The sequence below is a fragment of the Aureobasidium pullulans genome (genome assembly GCF_000721785.1).
Source record: "Aureobasidium pullulans EXF-150 unplaced genomic scaffold scaffold_15, whole genome shotgun sequence".
Classification (NCBI taxonomy): domain Eukaryota; kingdom Fungi; phylum Ascomycota; class Dothideomycetes; order Dothideales; family Saccotheciaceae; genus Aureobasidium; species Aureobasidium pullulans.
Genome location: NW_021941035.1, coordinates 576,387 through 590,705, shown reverse-complemented (window position 1 = coordinate 590,705; position 14,319 = coordinate 576,387). Strand labels below are relative to the sequence as shown.

The window sequence follows — 14,319 nt, the reverse complement described above, 5'->3', positions numbered from 1 at the left end:
AAGTCTCTCGTTAGACTTTCCCAGAAGCAGTCCATCCTCATTTCGAGAACTTCGATTCAATCTATCCAAATCAGTCTAGAATTGCACAATATAAGAGTGAATAGGAGTAGTATGTTTACATAAACAACAGAAGTAGGTGCATATTTACATCAAGTCGAGTTGAGAAGTCTCCCCTGCGAAAGCAATGCAATCAAATGTGCCAGCCCAGCCACCAAACGCCGTTGGCTGTTCGCCTAGATACCCGTACCCAAAATGCTTCAATCCCAACTTAGTCTCTCTTGCGACGACCTTGGAACGCTCTTCTGATCTGACTGTTCTTGCACCACGCCAGGCTAGGGACGTGTTCTTCTCGATGTCCATTAACCTTTCCGAGCAGCCAGTCCGTCACGCTGACCACCCGATTGGTGCGCTCCGAGCCAGATCCTTGTTCTGCGTGTTCGATTGTGTGCTTGACAATACGACCTTCCTCGTCGAACTCGAAGATGAACAAGCCGCAGAATTCCTCATCGTCTCTCGCTTTACCTCCGAGGACGTCTGTTATTCTCTCCACCTGCTCATTGGCTCCAATACCGCGATAGATGCCAGCCGAATTCTTCTTCCTAGCCTTTCCGCATGTCTTCCACTTGACTATGAGCTTCTCGTCCCGGAAGGTTGAGCTCATATTGTTTCCGCCATGCTTGATCATGCGCTCGGATATGACGGTGAGTCTGACGTTACCCACCACAGGCACTCGTCCCCAAGCTACAGGTGCGGTCCATAGAGCAGCAAGGTAGGCGATGCGTCCAGACACTGTCGGAAGATGCGGGTGTGTAGAGGGAAAGAGGTGTAGTGATATTTGAGGTGAGAGTATTTCTTGTGGTAGGGGCGACGCTAGTAGGGTGGGTAGACGTTCGTGCAAGATGCGGACGGCTGTGACGTTGGAGTCAGTGTTTGTTCATGAGAACTAAGTCGAGGAGTGTGTACATACTTTTGCCTAGTTTCAGAGTGCGTTCGTCTGGTGGTTTGTGATCACCTTCGGGTCCACTGTCGGGAAGAGCGTATGGTGCCGAGCTGCTGAACCAGACATCGCCTAGGAAAGTCTTTGACGGTGTTAAGTTGACGGGGCCCGGGTAAGTGTCGAGCTGACGGAGTGCGGCCGCTGCTGGGGTTACCGTCGCGGCGGCGGCATTGCGAATGGGAGTGCGCACAAGACGAGTTGCTAGCGACGGGCGCATTGGCCAGACTGTCATGTATCTTCGAGAGCCTGCAACATGGGTTTGTTATAGGTTGTTGTGTAAAGTAGAGGAGGGATAATGCTATTTCCAAAAAGCAAGACGGCTTTCTGCGGGCTGATGATCTTCTGCCTCTCCCCACCTTCGACATGTGCCACCTCCAGAAAAGAAGCTTCGATCCCGAGCACGGCCTTCTCTCCCGCCTGTGACGTATTGTCCTCCGCGATCTTCACCTTTGCATTGTTCCACACCAGATGCCATTCAGCCTATTGCAGGTATTGTGAAGAGTATATAGTAGAGTTATCAGGCAGCCCAGGTAGGCCATTTTTCTTCCACTCACTCTTCTCATCACCTCGACATCAAGCAAAACCATCATGACTTCGGGCAAACGCATTGTATTTACTGGCGGTTCTGGAAAGGCTGGCAGACATGCTATCCCAGAGCTTATCAAAAAGGGTCACCAAGTGAGAGCTTTCACCGAATCTTCAAACATCGTCTTCTAAACTCAATACAGGTCTTGAACCTTGACTTGATCGACTTCCCTGGAACCGATCACAATATCTTCACCCTCAAGACCGATCTCACCGACAGCGGGCAGGTCTTCAATGCCCTCACCACCCATTTCGACTTTGCCGGCTACGACGACACCAAGGTCCCTCAACCTCCAGATGTTGTCATCCACTTTGCCGCCTACGCTCGCAACATGCTCGTCCCAGATAATGAGTGCTTCAGAGGCAACGTGACAGCAACTTACAACGTAATTGAAGCCGCCTGCAAACTCGGTGTCAAGAAGATCATCATCGCCAGCTCCGAGACCACTTACGGAGTTTGCTTTGCCCAGGGTGATGTTGATTACCACTCTTTCCCTTTGGAAGAAGAATACGATGTCGACCCTATGGATACCTACGCCCTGTCAAAAATCTGTGGTGAGCGTACCGCAAGAGCCTTTTCTCGCAGATTCAACCGCGATATCTACGTGTTGCGCATTGGCAATGTGATTGAACCTCACGAGTATGAGAGAGACTTCCCCACCATCGTCGGCAAGCCGGAGACCAGAAAGCGAAATGCATGGTCCTACATCGATGCCCGCGATCTTGGTCAGATCTGCGATTTATGTATCAAAAAGGATGGGTTGGGCTTCGAGATCTTCAATGCGACCAACGATACCATCACTACTACTACACCGACCGAGGAGTATCTGAAGAATGTGTGTCCTAACACGCCATTCACTCGCAAGATGGGCGAGTTCGAGGCACCTTTGAGCAACCGCAAGATCAAGGAGGTCTTGGGCTTCAAGGAGGAGCACAATTGGCGTCAGTACTACAAGCCCGAGTGATAGGGGATGTTTGTATTTACGAGACATGAAACCTTTCTTAATCTGTTTATGCGCTTTGATCTGTGTTTCACAGCCGTGTGAATGCACAATGACTTTCGGAACCTGAGCTAGATCCAAGGAGAGAACGTCAGATATCCCCTCTATGAACGAATGGTCCTGTTCAAATCGTCGTTAATCTCAAGGTATCGCTGTCGCTGCGGCGAGAGAGTTGATATGACAGAATATAGCACACAACGGGGGATGAATAATTATTCTGTTTGAATGATCATGCACTCATTGTGCGGTAAAAATTGTCTCCAACAGTCCATCGACAGCGAGTATGTAGGATAGTCATCGAAACCATCAGTCCTCGCTTACCGAGATCACAACGACAACGCAGGGTTGCTCAACAAAGCATCCCAAGACTCCCAAGCATCAAGACCTCCTGCTCTGTCAAAACTTCTCATAAGCTCATCGTCCCCATTGTTCTTGCTCGAGTATCTCGCCAGTTCTCACGTCCTCGAAGAATCGGTTTTCCTCTTCGCGCAGAACGGAATGGTCGTGCTCATATGCATGCAGATTCTTCTCCTCTTCCTCGGTGTCAAAGGTTTCAGCATCTGCAAGTAGAACTATTTCTTCCAGCACATCGGTGGCGACCTCCTCCCAGCCATGTAGTCGGTCGAGTTCGGCGTACGGGTCAGGACCCTCGTCGTCTGGGGTTGTACCGGCGGTGTTTTCATCCTGCCCAGGCATGTGAGCCATCCATGTAGTGTGTAGAGGATCGTGGTCTTCCTCACCTATCATCGCATCTTCATCTTCCCAATCATCGTCATCGTCATCCAAAGAGGGTGCATAAGGGGCTCGGGGAGCAGCGTTCTCGCCCTCTTCGTCAGATCTCAACATCTCCATATCTCCTTCGTCGTCATTCAATCCCATCATATCGGCCAACTCTTGTCGTTCACGCATCTCTTCCTCTTGCTCAAAAGCGGCGTATTCTTCCCATTCTCGTCTTTCGTCTTCTTCGATTTCCATCTCCAATCGTTCGCGTGTGTCTTCGTCAATTTCTTCTTCTTCTTCGTCCTCTTCCTCGTCATCGTCTCCTTCGTTGCCGGTGAGGAGAGCCATTAGTTGGAGTATTCCTGCCTGTTGCGCTAGTCCCCGCGTTGCAGGTGTGTTACGGGGTGCTTGATTTGTGACACTGCTGCGCGGCGAGTTGTCATGAACCTCCATACCTTCGAGATATGAGAGTTCTTTTCCTGGACGAGCAAGATTCGGTGCAAGAGACAGGATCCGGATGGCCTTTGTGGGGAAAGCACGAGAGCGTTCGTTGGGTGCATGATCACCGTTAGATCCACGTCTGGGGCGTAGACTGCGGAAGCCGAGAGTGGTGTAGGTGTGCATAATACAATCATCGTAAATTCCCATGAAACTGACTGGCACGGCCAGTTGAGGTGCCGAGCTGATCGGTGTAGCCCAGATAGGTCTCTGTGCTTCTCCAGTCTCTGGGATCTTGCCAAAGTCGGGCATAGTGAAAATGTAGATGCTGTCGATGATCTCAAAGATGGCCCGGCCATTCTTGATACTGAGCCATCCGCCAAGTTCGAAAGTCGAGCCATCGCCTTCGGTTTGTAAGATCGCTGTCGTTTCTCTGAAGCGTGCAGGATCGGCCAGGGCACCCAAGAAATCCGTACAGATGAAAATACGACCTGCGCGTGATACACCAGCCATGTAGTTACCGGAGATGATACCTGAGCCCCACTCGTCGTTCTCGATTGCCAGCGGACTTCTAGGTACCGGATGGGCGCCGTTATAAAGTTTGAGAGGTCTTAGGCGGTCCTTGCGTGGATGTTCGGGGGGACAGACTCGTGCTGTGGGACCGTGATTTGCTGCGCCCATAGTGGTATGAGATTGAGGAGGTGGATGGGCGATGTGGAAGATGTTCGGACAGTCCTTGGGTTCGAGCTTGCCCATGATTTCGCCGGTCGTCTTGGAGCAGACATGATAGCCGCGCGGACCCATGCTATACATGACTGTACCCTCGCCTTGATCGAGGTGACCGACGGCTTCATTCTCAATATCCAGAACTTTACGTTGTTGGGGTGGATGCACGGAAAGGTCCCAGACAAATCCTTTGCCTTCGGAAGAGACGATGCATAGTGTTTCCTTGTCATTGAAGCGCGAGAGCTGGAATCCTCTGGTCTCGCAATTGTGATTGAGGATAGCTACGCGATGGAACGTACCACGCTCCACCTCGTCGGCCTTCCACACCTCAACGGCATTGCCGAAACGATCCCAGCACGCAGTGCCACTGTCTTGGTCATACTCCAGATGCGCACACATACGCACATCTTCTCTCCTCAATCTCCATAACATGCGTCCATTGTCCATGTCCGTGACGCAGACACCTCCGGCTTGAGATGTTGAGACGATAAATCGGCGCTTGAAGTCGGGCTTGAAGCGCCACACTGGATCATAGCCAACTTGGACTATGCTCTCTCTGACCACTGGACGGTTGCTGTTCCAGTTCCTTTGCAACAGTGCCAATCGTTTGCAAAAGTCCTTCCAGCTCTCCACACCGCGGAAATATTGGACGAAACTCCTGTCTTGCTTGGCTTCTCCAAAAACTCTGTAATCGCGACTCAACTGTGTGACTTCGCGATCACTTCTGGGATGCTTGTTGTACAATTGATGGGCTTGTTGTGAGTAGATAGCATCTTGATGTGCCGTTTCCAAGAAACTATGCCATGCTTTGGTGGTTGAGCTAAGCGCCGCAACGCCAGATAGAGGTGTGAACTCAATACAACGAAGTATAATTTCCGCTGGAAGGATTTGCAATGGGTCTGGCATGATGGTCTCGATGTTTGAATTCAAGAGTGTTTGCGAGAAAAAGATTGGGTGATCTTCGCGACAAGTGTTTCCACTGTTTTGTCGAACATGGACGTCATATGCCGGGGTAAACAAGCCCTCGGTCTCACCAGCACCCACTCTGTTGTTGAATCACTGTCTATTTATTGTACAGCACAATGTGCAGGCTCGAAGCAGGAACGTTTAGAATCACATGATTATTGTGAAGGATAGCAATCAATCGAAAAATCAGAGAATCGCATAATGAGACGCTGCCCACGATCTCAAGATGGGTAGGCCTCAGATTGCTCACATTACCGGGTGTCCATACCAATCGAATTTATCTACATAATATGGTTTCCTTGCAGGAGTTCTGATATCTTTGAAACGGCACAGACAACAGCGACCAACACAAGAATGATAAGGAGAAGTGCCTTCCTGCTTCTGATATCATTGAGAGATCTGAGTATTTGCTGTCATCGGCCAGCAGAGGTGCCACGATCACGATTGTTGAAAGTGCCATAGTTTGCTCCCACACTCTCACGAACCGGTGGCCGAGGAAACGGTATCGTTTATGAACGAATTCAGGGGTCTGTCTATCTTGGGGCTGCTCCAACCTGAGATGCTCCCACACTGGGTCTCTGCTTTCACTCTCAAATTCGATACACGATCCGCTTACATAATCATTTGTTTCAGTAGCAAACATGCTTAGTAAGCAGACACAGCGGCGGTGACCTATAAAAGAAACCTCTCCCCGTCCCCTCTTCCTCGACCAGTCTTCTTGCGCACGTCACCCCTCCTCTAACTGCATGGCACTTTTGCTAACGATATTCACAGCTTCTGGCTTAGATCAAGTGTAGTATCTGGTATGTTCTCTCACTCATCTTTCTCATCCATTCACATGCTAACAATCACCAGTTCTTCATAGTCTAAACGCTATGACATGGCCACGGCCATTCTAATGTTTATTCATCTTTTTGGAACTCGCTGGAAGACCTCTGGGCTTGCTCATGTCTTCTGGCACAGTGTCGCTTGTATTGCACTACATCAAGCCGACGCGAATCCTCTTTTTTTCATTGAGCTTTCTGGCCTTCATTGGCTGGGACTTGAAGAAGAATCGACTCTGCTTTCACTGGACTGCGCATGAATTTGAGACTGTCACGATGAGCTCGTGTTTGTTGTGATACGGAGAGCTTGGCCATGCGCGACAGCGTCATCTCGAACGCGTTCGCTGTTTGCGAAGAAGACTCAGCCTACCACCTCTCTGAAGATGTGGTCTCAAACATATGGATGTCATCTGACTGACCAGTCGCGTGGATGCACAATTCGGTCTGAACCGAGTTGGCTATCCGCCGAAAGCATCAGAAAAGCAACCTCCGGAGCACACTCCAGACTTTGCTGCGTCATTGCTTGATTTGACTTCACATCTCAGCAACAATGAATCCCCTGACATGGTCCGATGGAACCTTGTATCGCTCAAGATATGTCCGTACGGCTTGAAAAGACTTCCATGATCATGCCGTCCGACAGGCTCCGTGACGGCCGCTGCTGTACAACCACTTTTCGGCCGAAGCGTCATACCAGAGCATGCCGGCCCACATTGGACCTTAGATAGGTACTTAATGGGCCTCCAGTGTGCTCAGCAAGATACTCAATCACATCATACTGTCTTCGTCTTTCCACCATATCCATCAGCCATGTTCGAATCACCACCAAAGCCCACCAACCCCCTGGCCTACCACCGCATCCTTTCATTGAGTGCTGCCGTCAAGGTATCACCTCTTTGCCTGGGCGGCATCAGTATCGGCGAATCTTGGAGTGGCCACTTTGGCAGGAACGAAGATGCTTTCACTTTACTTGATACATTCTTTGAGCTCGGCGGAAACTTCATCGACACCTCCAACGTCTACAACAGCGGCGAATCTGAGACACTAATCGGCGATTGGATGCAGAAGCGCGATACTAGAGATCAAATGGTCATTGCAACAAAGTACAGCGCCGGATATATGGGCCACATGAGAGAGCAGAAACCAATGCAAGCAAACTATACTGGAAACAGTGCCAAGTCGATGTATGTCTCTGTTCGCGACAGCTTAGCTAAGCTGAAGACTGAGTACATTGAAATCCTCTATGTACACTGGGTAGGTTTTTTCCGCCGCCTGATCCTTGTAACAAGCAGCTGACATGATGCAGTGGGACTTTGGAACCTCTGTCGAAGAAGTGATGCGCCATCTCCACACCCTGGTCATGGCAAGACAAGTCCTCTACCTCGGCATCTTGGATACTCCAGCTTGGATTGTGGTGAAGGCAAACGCCTTCGCTCGTCAGCATGGTCTCACACCGTTCTCTGTGTACCAAGGCAAATGGCATGCCGGCATGCGAGACATGGAGGCCGAGCTCATCCCCATGTGCGAAGATGAGGGATTGGCAATTGTGCCCTGGGCAGCGCTGGGACAAGGCCAGCTCTTGACGGAAGCGCAGAGGAAAGAAAGAGCCAACGATCCGGACGCTCGTCAAGGATATCGCGGCAACGAACAAACCATCAAGGTCTCAGCAGCATGCGAGGAAATTGCAAAGCTGAAGAATACGACCCTACAAGCAGTGGTAAGCTCAGTCCACCTTCCGCGAAACGAACATATTTTGACTTCTCAACAGGCTCTAGCATACCTATTTGCCCAGTCAACATACGTCTTCCCCATTGTTGGCGTCCAAACAGTCGAACACGTCAAAGCCATGCCCGATGCCCTTCGCATCACACTTACTCCGGAAGAAATCGCCAAAATCCAAGATGCTGCTCCTTTCGATCCTCTATTCCCTATGAGCTTTCTGTACAACTATGATGGCAAGCAGAGATATACTACAAAGCTGACACCAGCACACAACAAGCAGTACCAGATGGCTGCTTGGATCAATGCACCACCAAAACAAGGGGGCTTTGACCCGATTATATAGGGGTCCTTGATGTAGTTTGTTTGTATGAATACCTATGCAGAGTATCTCCTTTTTTCAACCTCCTAGTGTGCTTCGTCGAGCTGTGCTTTGACATCTTTCGTACGTGTGATCTGAGAGCTGGGTGGCGGCAGTCGAATCCTCCAGCTTAGTATCTGTATCACCAATCGTGTTGGAATGGCCAGGTGCGGCACCTCGAGGGGGTCTGGGTCACGGAATGAAGTGAAATGGCTCGCCGGTGGTGTGAAGCGCTACTGTTTGGTGTCTTCGCGGTCGGACAGACATGGTACTAGATCCGATTTCTGGCTACCACTCGGGGTTTCAGCGGTATATAAGGTCGACAGCGATGCTCTAAGTCTGAATGATTAGTCCAGTTAACTGTAGGGAGGTAGTTGCGGAGGTTGTTTTCGTCCCACCTTGATGATTGACGCAACGGAGAAACCTCGGTTCTTCAACCGCTCCTTCTGGACAACATCCAACTTCCTTTCTTGGCATACCTCCCATTGAACAACAAATCACAAAGAAATGGCCACAAATCAGGCTCCCAATCCTAGGGAGTTCAAATCCTGGGAGGATGCCTTCCAGTATCCAGTTCCGGTGGTACGCCGGCTTGAACAGCAACTTCGGTCAAATATCAATGAGAACAGCGACAAACTGCGTTCCCTGGTCGGCAACAGTTATCGCGACTTGTTGGGCACAGCCGAACGCATAGTCGAAATGGATCATCAGATACACTCCGTCGAGTCTCGTCTCGGAGACATCGGCTTGAAGTGTAGCGCGCGGACTATCGAGAGAACTGCTGCAAATCAACAGAGGACTGCCATGGCTCAAAGGGATCGCAATTCTGGTCGCAACTCTCTTGCTTCAAACATTGCTCTTCTTCAACGATGCATGAGCCAGGCCGTCAATCTCATCAAGAGGGGTGATTCTGCATTACGTGCCGCTAAACTGCTCGTCATCGCCAGATTGTTGTACACCAGCGCCTCCAAATCTCCGGACCCGCCAGCTCTGCTTGATAGCCTGAAATCGAAATTGGCGTCTCTACGCCGCAGACTACTAAGCCATGTCGACAAGCGATTGGCTTCTGCCAAACTTGAGAAGTCTACCTTGGTTGATACTTTAGCTGCCTTCTCTCTTGCAACCACATCCACTCCGACCGATGTTCTCAACCACTTCCTACATGTGCGTGCCTCGACTCTCGGCGACTTGGTTGAGTCTCCTACGCAGACTGATCTTCACAATGCTTTGGATCTACTTATCTCGACCATCAAGGAAGTTCAGGCAGTCTTCCCAAAACAACTTTCTGTGCTTCTTGGTAAGCTACAAGACGAGCCTCTCCTGCAGGACTCAGCCATTCGCAACCTTCCGGAGCTCAATCTTGATATCTACGAAAGATGGATTGCCGATGATGTGCGCAACTTCACACCTTGGCTTAGACACGATCAGTTGCAGGGTTCGGCCGCCTCCATTGTGCTCAAGAAGTGGGTTGCACAAGCAAAGTCGACGCTTGTGCAAGGACTCAATTCACTGCTTGATGGAACTCACGATATACCAGTCATAATCACATTGCGAAAAGAGTTTGTAGCCCGTTCTCTATCATCCGACAGAAAGCTACCAGGCCTCGACCCAGCCAGCTTCTTCGAAGAGCTGCGAGCTTGTTTCAATCGCCGCCTGCAAGATTTTGTCATCTCGTCTTCCAGTGGCGTCGATCATATTGTCGGGGGTTACTTGCGAGGCGAACACGTTCAGTCTATTGTTAGCCCCGAGCCTGCCGCCAGCCTATGGAATTCAGAGAATCTTGAGATCGACCCCGGAAAGGGCTCTATCAATTTCAGAAATTTGATACACAATGCTTCGCAAGGGAAAGATGGCTCTTTGCAAAGTGTGGTCCAATCTCTCGGTATATGGTCGTCACAATTGGCCACCCTGTCAAGCACGATCAAGTCGATGCGCGAGGACAGATGGAACGATGACCTTGATCTCGATATCGAAGATGATTTTGAGATCGACTCTCCTCAAGACCTGCTGGCTAGAGAAGACCCTGATGAGTTGCAGAAACTTCTAGCATCAGAGAAAGACAAAGCCCTCAAGGGTGTATACGAGAAAGTCCAACGGTCGACTGAAGGTGAGGGCCGCGCAGTCCGTTTGTTGAGACTCTTGAGAGAGATTGGCCATCACGCCACATCCAGTGAGGCTCAGGCTCCCACCACCAGGCCACCTCCCTCGCTCTTCCGTACATTGCACGAGATGCTCGCGGAACAGGTATCAAGCAAATATTCGGACCAGCAGAAGGTGTCAAAACTCTTTGTCCGCTCAGCACCGACTGCTCTGTGGGAGGGCTCGCCACCATTGCCAGTTCAGCCATCACCCGCATGTTTCAGGTATCTTCATGAGACGTGCAGGACAATGAAAAATGTTGGAAGCGATCTTTGGTCTCCTCCAGCTGTATCAATACTCAAAAATCGATTGAGAAAGACTGTTCTCGATGCGCTTGACGATTTCATATCTGTCCAAGGCCAGACGAACGGTTCGACAGCAACGTCAGCTCAAGAATTTTCCAACGAAGATGCCGACGGCTCTGCAGAATCAGCAGCCAAAGACGACCCCGAAACAAATGGATCAACAAGAATCGAGACTCCAACCCGAAGCGCTGCTCAGAATACCAAGCTCATCCAAGCGATCTTCAACTTGCTTTACTTGGACAAAATGCTCTCAATTTCCACCAACACTCTCGACATCGTCACTTTCGACGATGCAATCACAGACATGAAGAAAAAGGTGGAATTGGAAGACAATGCCATTGAACGTTTGAGGAAGAGCTCTTTTGATTACTACAAGAGAACATACCTGCTGTTTGGACTTCTAGCTGTGGGATGAGTGTGGTAAATAGAACAATTCCTTCAACTTTCTATGTCCTGTCTCATTATAAGCTTGAATTTCAATATTCATCTCTGTCATGTTTGAGGACACGATTTTGCGAAGCACCTATAGAGATCATGGTGATACCTGCGGGAATGCACAACTTTCAACCCGACTACGTTTGTGGCTTGGGAGACTCGCAATGTCCGCTGGTGTCTTGCTCACTCTCTCGGTACAGTACAGGTGATGCGTACTCATCAATACTCCTGCCTTTGAAGTGATGGACTAGATTTGATCGAAAGCACAATCTCAACTCAATGTTGCTGTCACCCATCCGAAGATCACATTGTGCATGAATTGCGTGTTTACTCTCTTTATTCTCTTCTCGCATTCGAGAATTATCTACTATTATAACCACTATCGTATATATGAGCCCCCAAAAAAGCTTGACCATCATGCGGTAAGCTTGCATTACTGTAGATTCATCTCAGATTGTTCTCCTGCGTTGGCTTGTCCAACTGCATGCCTTTATCAGAGGTATCGTCATGCTTCTGACGCTTTGAACTCCCACCGTAGGAGAAATATTCTTCGTGGAGTGCTCTTTTGACGCCTGCTTTGATGCTGCGGATTAGGGAAGTATCGCGAGATCTGTGGGTTGCCGGGGGAGATGGTGAAGCGTTTTCTGAATTGAATGATGTGTTGTACGGTTCATGTTGACGCTGAGAACCGAGCGATCTTTGGCGTTCCGAGGTTGATATTTCGCTCATGGCGTCCTCGGTCGACTCATGACTGTCCGAGGCCGAGCATTCGCTCATGACATCTTCTGCTGTCTCATTGGCGATTGCCAATAACTCAGCTTGGGTCTCATCGTCTATCGTGGGACCAACTGGACTTGTCATGGCGGAGCTGTTTCGTGTTGTGCCTTCAGCTTCGGGGGTATGCTCAGACTTGACCGTTACAACGGAACCTTCTCTTATGGCCTCTTCGGCTTCGGGGGAATGTGTGCTCACAATATGAGATAGCCAGGTGCCGGGGAGCTCTCGCATCTCAAAGCAGTCTTCATCTTTCAAATCGAGCTAGAAAAGGTTAGCAACATGATGGATGTGTAAAACGTGTTTATCATACCTTATCAGGAGTATCGTCCCAACGGACAAATCGGCCCGGAAGCATGAACACATGATTTCTCAGGGCTTCATCAGACTGCACAGCAGCGATAAACAGTTCACTCAAAGGTGCACTGCGAGACGTTCTGATCCAGATCGGAAGTTGATTAGGCCCTCTCATGACGCCGAGGTTCACGAAGCGGAGTCGTGGAACGATAGGGAACTGGGAGATCGAGATTTCCCTTTGTTCAAGCCTCTCCAAAAAGCCATCTGGATCAGAGTCCGTCTCAACCTTCGACTTAGGTCTCGCAGGCCTTGAGCCGCGGACACTTTTGAGTGTGCTTTTTTGCTTGATATACTCGACGGGACTCGTGCTCTTCGAACATGGCTCTTTCTTCGGACTCCAGGAGTCCTGGAGAATAGTATCCTTCTTGGGTCTACCACGGCGAGCTGTGCTGCATGAGCTCGTGATCGACTGGGACGACCCGCCAAATCCATCTGCACATTTATCTTGCTTGACATGTTCATCGCTATCGTCCCGATATCCAGTGTCTTGCTGCAAGATAGATTGACATGTTTGACAAGTACGACCCCCATGGAAGATTCCGGTTTCGCGGACCGAAAATGAAAACTCACGTGGTGTTTTCAACAAACCGCAGCTGGAACAGATCATTTTCTCGACGAGCGGAACACGAGATCTTGTAAGAGGCTGCCCAAAGCTCATTTCATGTCGTTCAAATATTCTGCGATACTCTTCATCGTGGTCAGGGCCGTAGACCTTGCGTGGCCATCCCTCTGGCGAAAATCGACCATTCAAAGTATCAGTGGATGGAAATACAGCGGGAGCTGCTGAGCCCAGTATCCTGGCGTAGTCGGGATCAACTGGGCGTTCTGGAATATTGTCGAAAGTATGTCTCCAGTTGACGAGCTCATCTCGTGCATGTCTGCGATCTAGAGCACGAGCTTCAACATCATCAGGTTCGTAACCTCTCCGCCAGGCGCTCAGAAGATCGTCCACATTCTCACCGTCTCCTTGGAAACCGAGTTTTCTCTCTTCCTCTGGAAACATTTCTGGGTCTGCGGTGACCGACTGACGTCCAGTACTTGAGTTTAGAATCCTTGCATAATCTGGATTCAGGAAAATCCCTGTCTCTCGGTCATCGGAGAGTCGGTCAATTCTTCTCTGCTTCAAGGCACGAGAACTTTCTGACTTGACCGGGACCTCTTCGAGGAGAGTGCTGCTGCCGTCTTCGTAGATTGGGAAGTTGTGGATTTCGTCGAGCTCAGTGGTCGCATGATTGAAATTTGAACCGGCAGCTGTTACCTCTTGGGTGACGACTGGAGCTAGACCATGTCGCTCTGGCACATTATAGGGAGAGCTCCTCTCATTTGATGGCTGGTGGGTGACGTCGTCTTCGCTTTCCGTGTCTCCGCGTGGATTTTGATCGTCCATTACGATGTTCATATCGGCATTGCTCTCGGTGCTCTCGTCGGAGCTACCGAGAGTTGTCACAGCCAATCTCGAAAGTCGGTTCATCTCGGCCTGATCGTGCGTATCGCTTATGGATAGATCGCCAGTAGCGTGAGCATCTGGTGCTGTAGCGTCTAACGCGATTGAGCGAGATTCCAGTGCCTCTAGGCTGTTTCCATGTTCTGGATCCTTCACTTCTGGCGAGGTTTCGTCGTAGTCTTCGTCGTCGGACTCTTCTTCGAATACGGTTCTGAGAGCAGCTGTCTTGCATCGAGCCCCCATGATCGGTGTTGCGAAACTCATTGTTGAGGTTGTTCCGTGTGCGTGTAGGATTCAAAGAAGGGGCTCTTGAACTAAGGAAAGACTTTTTGTGTTGGCCAGGTCGATAACCAGGATACTCGACGCGGTAAGTGTTGTGGTGGTTTCGAATTGAGGTGCGAGGATGATAGGAGCGAACGGGGCTGGAAGGTTGTGAATATAAGCGAGCCTCTCAAAGCTGTCGATTGAGTCGACGAGCGGTAGTGACGCGCGACATGGGTGAGCGACAGGGGCGAGCGAAAGGTCTGA

At 50.1% G+C, this 14,319-nt stretch overlaps 6 protein-coding genes across 6 annotated transcripts; 3 read left to right on the top strand and 3 right to left on the bottom strand.

Moving 5' to 3' along the window:
* Positions 1 to 188: 188 nt before the first annotated feature.
* Positions 189 to 1,214, bottom strand: M438DRAFT_323328 (uncharacterized protein; the record flags this gene model as incomplete). The annotated part of the gene is made up of 2 exons (XM_029903002.1): positions 189 to 909; positions 968 to 1,214. 2 exons carry the CDS (start codon positions 1,212 to 1,214, stop codon positions 269 to 271), a joined length of 888 nt encoding a protein of 295 aa, XP_029758546.1. The 3' UTR covers positions 189 to 268.
* Positions 1,215 to 1,585: 371 nt separating this feature from the next.
* M438DRAFT_357386 (UDP-glucose 4-epimerase) lies at positions 1,586 to 2,547 on the top strand (the record flags this gene model as incomplete). Its single annotated transcript, XM_029907167.1, has 2 exons — positions 1,586 to 1,675; positions 1,726 to 2,547. 2 exons carry the CDS (start codon positions 1,586 to 1,588, stop codon positions 2,545 to 2,547), a joined length of 912 nt encoding a protein of 303 aa, XP_029758545.1.
* A 277-nt stretch (positions 2,548 to 2,824) lies between these two features.
* M438DRAFT_347595 (uncharacterized protein) lies at positions 2,825 to 5,402 on the bottom strand. The gene is made up of 2 exons (XM_029905940.1): positions 3,324 to 5,402; positions 2,825 to 3,267 (listed from the first exon to the last, which is right to left on the bottom strand). Exons 1-2 carry the CDS (start codon positions 5,371 to 5,373, stop codon positions 3,263 to 3,265), a joined length of 2,055 nt encoding a protein of 684 aa, XP_029758544.1. The 5' UTR covers positions 5,374 to 5,402; the 3' UTR covers positions 2,825 to 3,262.
* A 1,665-nt stretch (positions 5,403 to 7,067) lies between these two features.
* Positions 7,068 to 8,322, top strand: M438DRAFT_337390 (Aldo/keto reductase; the record flags this gene model as incomplete). The annotated part of the gene is made up of 3 exons (XM_029903990.1): positions 7,068 to 7,511; positions 7,564 to 7,974; positions 8,026 to 8,322. 3 exons carry the CDS (start codon positions 7,068 to 7,070, stop codon positions 8,320 to 8,322), a joined length of 1,152 nt encoding a protein of 383 aa, XP_029758543.1.
* Positions 8,323 to 8,830: 508 nt separating this feature from the next.
* M438DRAFT_347593 (uncharacterized protein) lies at positions 8,831 to 11,480 on the top strand. The gene has a single exon (XM_029905939.1). The coding sequence runs from the start codon at positions 8,845 to 8,847 to the stop codon at positions 11,194 to 11,196; it is 2,352 nt and encodes a 783-aa protein (XP_029758542.1). The 5' UTR covers positions 8,831 to 8,844; the 3' UTR covers positions 11,197 to 11,480.
* A 180-nt stretch (positions 11,481 to 11,660) lies between these two features.
* On the bottom strand, positions 11,661 to 14,055 carry M438DRAFT_357382 (uncharacterized protein; the record flags this gene model as incomplete). Its single annotated transcript, XM_029907166.1, has 2 exons — positions 11,661 to 12,254; positions 12,304 to 14,055. 2 exons carry the CDS (start codon positions 14,053 to 14,055, stop codon positions 11,661 to 11,663), a joined length of 2,346 nt encoding a protein of 781 aa, XP_029758541.1.
* Positions 14,056 to 14,319: the final 264 nt, after the last annotated feature.